Below are 3,425 nucleotides of genomic sequence, written 5' to 3' on the forward strand. Positions count from 1 at the left end.
ACTAATAATCTGTACCAATAATCTGTACCCTACGTGTGTATATTATATATGTACACCAACTTACTGGTAAACTTATCATAAAATAACACAAACTTTTGTTAGAAGGTCAATGTGGTCAATTTTATGAGATGTATATCTTATTTGAGTCATCCATAAAAAAATTAATTTTTATGTCAAAAGTATTACTTATTATTATAAATATGATTATAGTTGACACGTCTTAATTAGATCGTCTTCCAAGAGACAGCTACTAATAAAATAATTAGAAAGTTGAGAACTCATTTCCTGAAACTCTGAACTTGAAATGAACTTGTTCATTTAGGAAGCCAATTCAATTAAAAATAGATGAAATATTTTAATTATAGACTTCATTATTATTATTTGGAATGGAAATAGACTTTATTATGTTAAATTTTAAAGAGAAATATATGTTTATTGTGAAGCCAAAACACGAAACTGGCCGATAATGGTTTATGAATGACTATTTATTATTATTGTTAATAATAAAATTTTCTAAATGTACTTTGTACCTAAAGGTTGTCAAAGCGTATATTACAAATTTAGAAACATGGCTTCCACCTAAAAAATAAAAATAAAGATAAAAATAAAATCTGCAGAATGAAAAAAATGAAAATACTTAATTCGATATGTCATGTGTGTATATCAACCAGTCGCTACGTACAACGTGGAAGAAAAACAAAATTATTGTGTGTGCATATAATCTCCAAATAAAAATAAAACAAATAAAATCAAGAAGATGGTGGAGGATACTGCCCGGAGGTCCACGGCGGCGCTGGAAAATTCGAGCTGGTCCCTTGGTTCTGCTGAGTATGTCCTTCATGAGGCTGGAAACTTATCGTTTCGCCACTAAAAAATTGCAGAGGATATGAAGAAGAAGTTGAAGAAGAAGATGCAATGGATGAGGATGAGGAAATAAATGGAGGCTGCGACGAAAATGTAAAAGTATCTGTTGGGATTATGTTCAATGAGTTCGACAAATACCAATCAGCAACGGTTGCATTATTCATCATGTGTCCAAACAAAGTTGTTGGTTGCTGTGGCTGAAAACCACTGCCGCTCTGAAGCAACTGCGAGTATTCCCAATATTCTCTATCGGTCGTTTGGAAAGATTCCGTCGGTGGTCGTGGGGGAGGAGCCGCAGCGGCGGATGGCTGAGTAGGGGCGGATATAGTCGTTTGTGTGAGTTGGGGTGGTGGCAAGATTCTGACGTTTTCTGGGAAGTTGAGTTTGGCTCGATTGCCTCTAAAGCGAAGCGCTGCCTCGTCGTAGGCTCTGGCGGCGGATTCCGCCGTGTCGAAGGTGCCGAGCCAGACTCTGGCGGCCTTGTGGGGGTCTCGTATTTCTGCTGCCCATTTGCCCCACGGTCTTTGCCGAACACCTCTGTATCTTCTTCTTCTTTCTCCTGTTTCTTCCTGTACTGGTTGTGTAGATGACTCTGGTCGCGAAGTTTGTTCACCGGCGGCAGCGGTGGATGTCGCGGCATTTGAGCTTGCTTCAGTTTCTGGTAAAACATTCATGATAAACAAATGGTATACTTCAATTAAAGTTTAGGGCCTTCTTAATTTATTAAAATAATAGAAGTTTTAAATAAAAGGTTTCAGATAAACTTTTAATTAATGCTATTTTTTATTATTATTATTAAAAGAAAACGAAAGATCGAGGAGCGATCTGATCTTTATCTTAAATTAATATATTATCCGGAATAAAATTTTAGGCATCTCTAGATGCAGACGGCCTCCTTAGATGCCAACCAAACATACGGAACAAGGTAAAATTAACTTAAAGTAGAGACAAGAGAATGATTCAAAACAACACTTGTCAAGAACATACTATGTCAAACATTAGAATAATCGAAGTTGATAAAAAAAAAACAACAAACAAACATGATCACGACATGAAATTATTGAAATAGTACTTATCTTTCCAAGGAAAATAAATATATTTTATTTTCGGACTTTAGGAACGTCAAATCGATTAGAACAAGATGAAATACACTAGAAAAGTGTTATATTAACAAAACAGAAAAATCACTAATTCATTTAAGACAAACAGAGCAGCTGAATGCTAGGTAAACTAACCAGGCTTAATGGAGGAAGACAAGTCCGTAAAGCCTGGATAAACCTCTGGTGCCGACATCTGCGTCTCGTTTTCTTCTTGATTACGCCTCCTTTTCTGCCCAGCCCACGACCCAGAGCTCGAAGAAGAGTAAACAGGGGAGGCAGTTCGGGTTCCCACGGCGGAGGGAGCAGCAAAAGACGACGTAATGGTGCTCGTCATTTGGTCTGGTCTAAAGAACCACTGGCCGCCTTGCCGCTGCCCTGACACCACGTGTGTTAGTGCACTTACCATCGCTGACATATCTCGCGACTCGTCGTACAATGAATGCAGCGGCGGCGGCGGCGGTGGCGCCACTATCGCTGGTAATAGATAATCTGGTTGTTCATGCTGTTGCATGGGAAAGTATGGCGCTGATGTGGCGGCGGTTGAGGTGGTTGAGGCGGTGGTATTTTGTGTATTGCTCGTTGCCTGAAATCGGGCATACTCGTTGCTATCTCGTCGGTTCGCCACCTTTAACAAGCACATGTACCCAAGTCTACTCCAAAAAAAAAACTAAAATCGAAAAAACAAAATCCAAATTTTTTCTGATGAAATTACAGAGAGACTCTTTCGGTATTTTCTCCAAGAAATTATTCACCAGTAGCCCACAAATTATCAATCCCAAATTCAACTTTGGGCTGCTAAGACCCTTTCTTCCTGAACATTTCGGAGTACAAATTTGACAACGACCAGCTACATATATAACAAGGAAAAAAAGAATAAATTCAAGCAGTCAGGTTTAGCCGCCAATGGAACAGTGAAGACATTAATCAAAACCTCTGCACAAACGTGCGTAAACACAAAACGAATGCATGCGTGGGGAAATCCGAACAATATGCTTTCATTCGAAGATAATAGAAGTTGCCGACTTGAAGAAAGCTCTATATGTTCACACTTGATTCTTGAATCATCTGACTGGATTCATTGATTTAAAATTAGTGGAACCTGGTTCAAGGTCGGTTTTTGACGTAAGTGTGTGAAAGTGAACAAGTGGAAACCATATTTGCATTGAGTTCTATGCGTCATCCATCCATGATATAACATTAATATGTTTTCTTCTTTGATTGGCTCTTTACGTAACCGACATAGTTTTTGTACATTTTGATAGTCTACAATTATACTATCCATTATTTCATGGATATATCTTTGACATGTACGGCACTTAGTTATTCCAGCTTGTCTAAAATGTTTTCCGTGGGTTATTTATTATACACTTGTATTAAAATATAAAATAGTAGTAAAAATAAATATTTTGAAATTTACATCAGCTGATCCACCCAAGGGCTAGTGGTGCAGTCAAATCAAAT

At 37.9% G+C, this 3,425-nt stretch overlaps 1 protein-coding gene across 1 annotated transcript; it reads right to left on the bottom strand.

Moving 5' to 3' along the window:
- Positions 1-619: 619 nt before the first annotated feature.
- LOC140816412 (uncharacterized) lies at positions 620-3,099 on the bottom strand. The gene is made up of 2 exons (XM_073175661.1): positions 2,100-3,099; positions 620-1,522 (listed from the first exon to the last, which is right to left on the bottom strand). Exons 1-2 carry the CDS (start codon positions 2,602-2,604, stop codon positions 750-752), a joined length of 1,278 nt encoding a protein of 425 aa, XP_073031762.1. The 5' UTR covers positions 2,605-3,099; the 3' UTR covers positions 620-749.
- Positions 3,100-3,425: the final 326 nt, after the last annotated feature.

Source organism: Primulina eburnea, chromosome 16, assembly GCF_022965805.1.
Source record: "Primulina eburnea isolate SZY01 chromosome 16, ASM2296580v1, whole genome shotgun sequence".
NCBI classification, from domain to species: Eukaryota; Viridiplantae; Streptophyta; class Magnoliopsida; order Lamiales; family Gesneriaceae; genus Primulina; species Primulina eburnea.

Bases quoted from the DNA above. Each gene is read 5' to 3' on its own strand.
- LOC140816412 (XM_073175661.1), bottom strand. From the start codon at position 2,604: ATGTGCTTGTTAAAGGTGGCGAACCGACGAGATAGCAACGAGTATGCC. The intron at 1,523-2,099 runs GTTAGTTTACCT...ATGTTTTACCAG, and splicing joins GTCTTCCTCCATTAAGCCTG to AAACTGAAGCAAGCTCAAAT.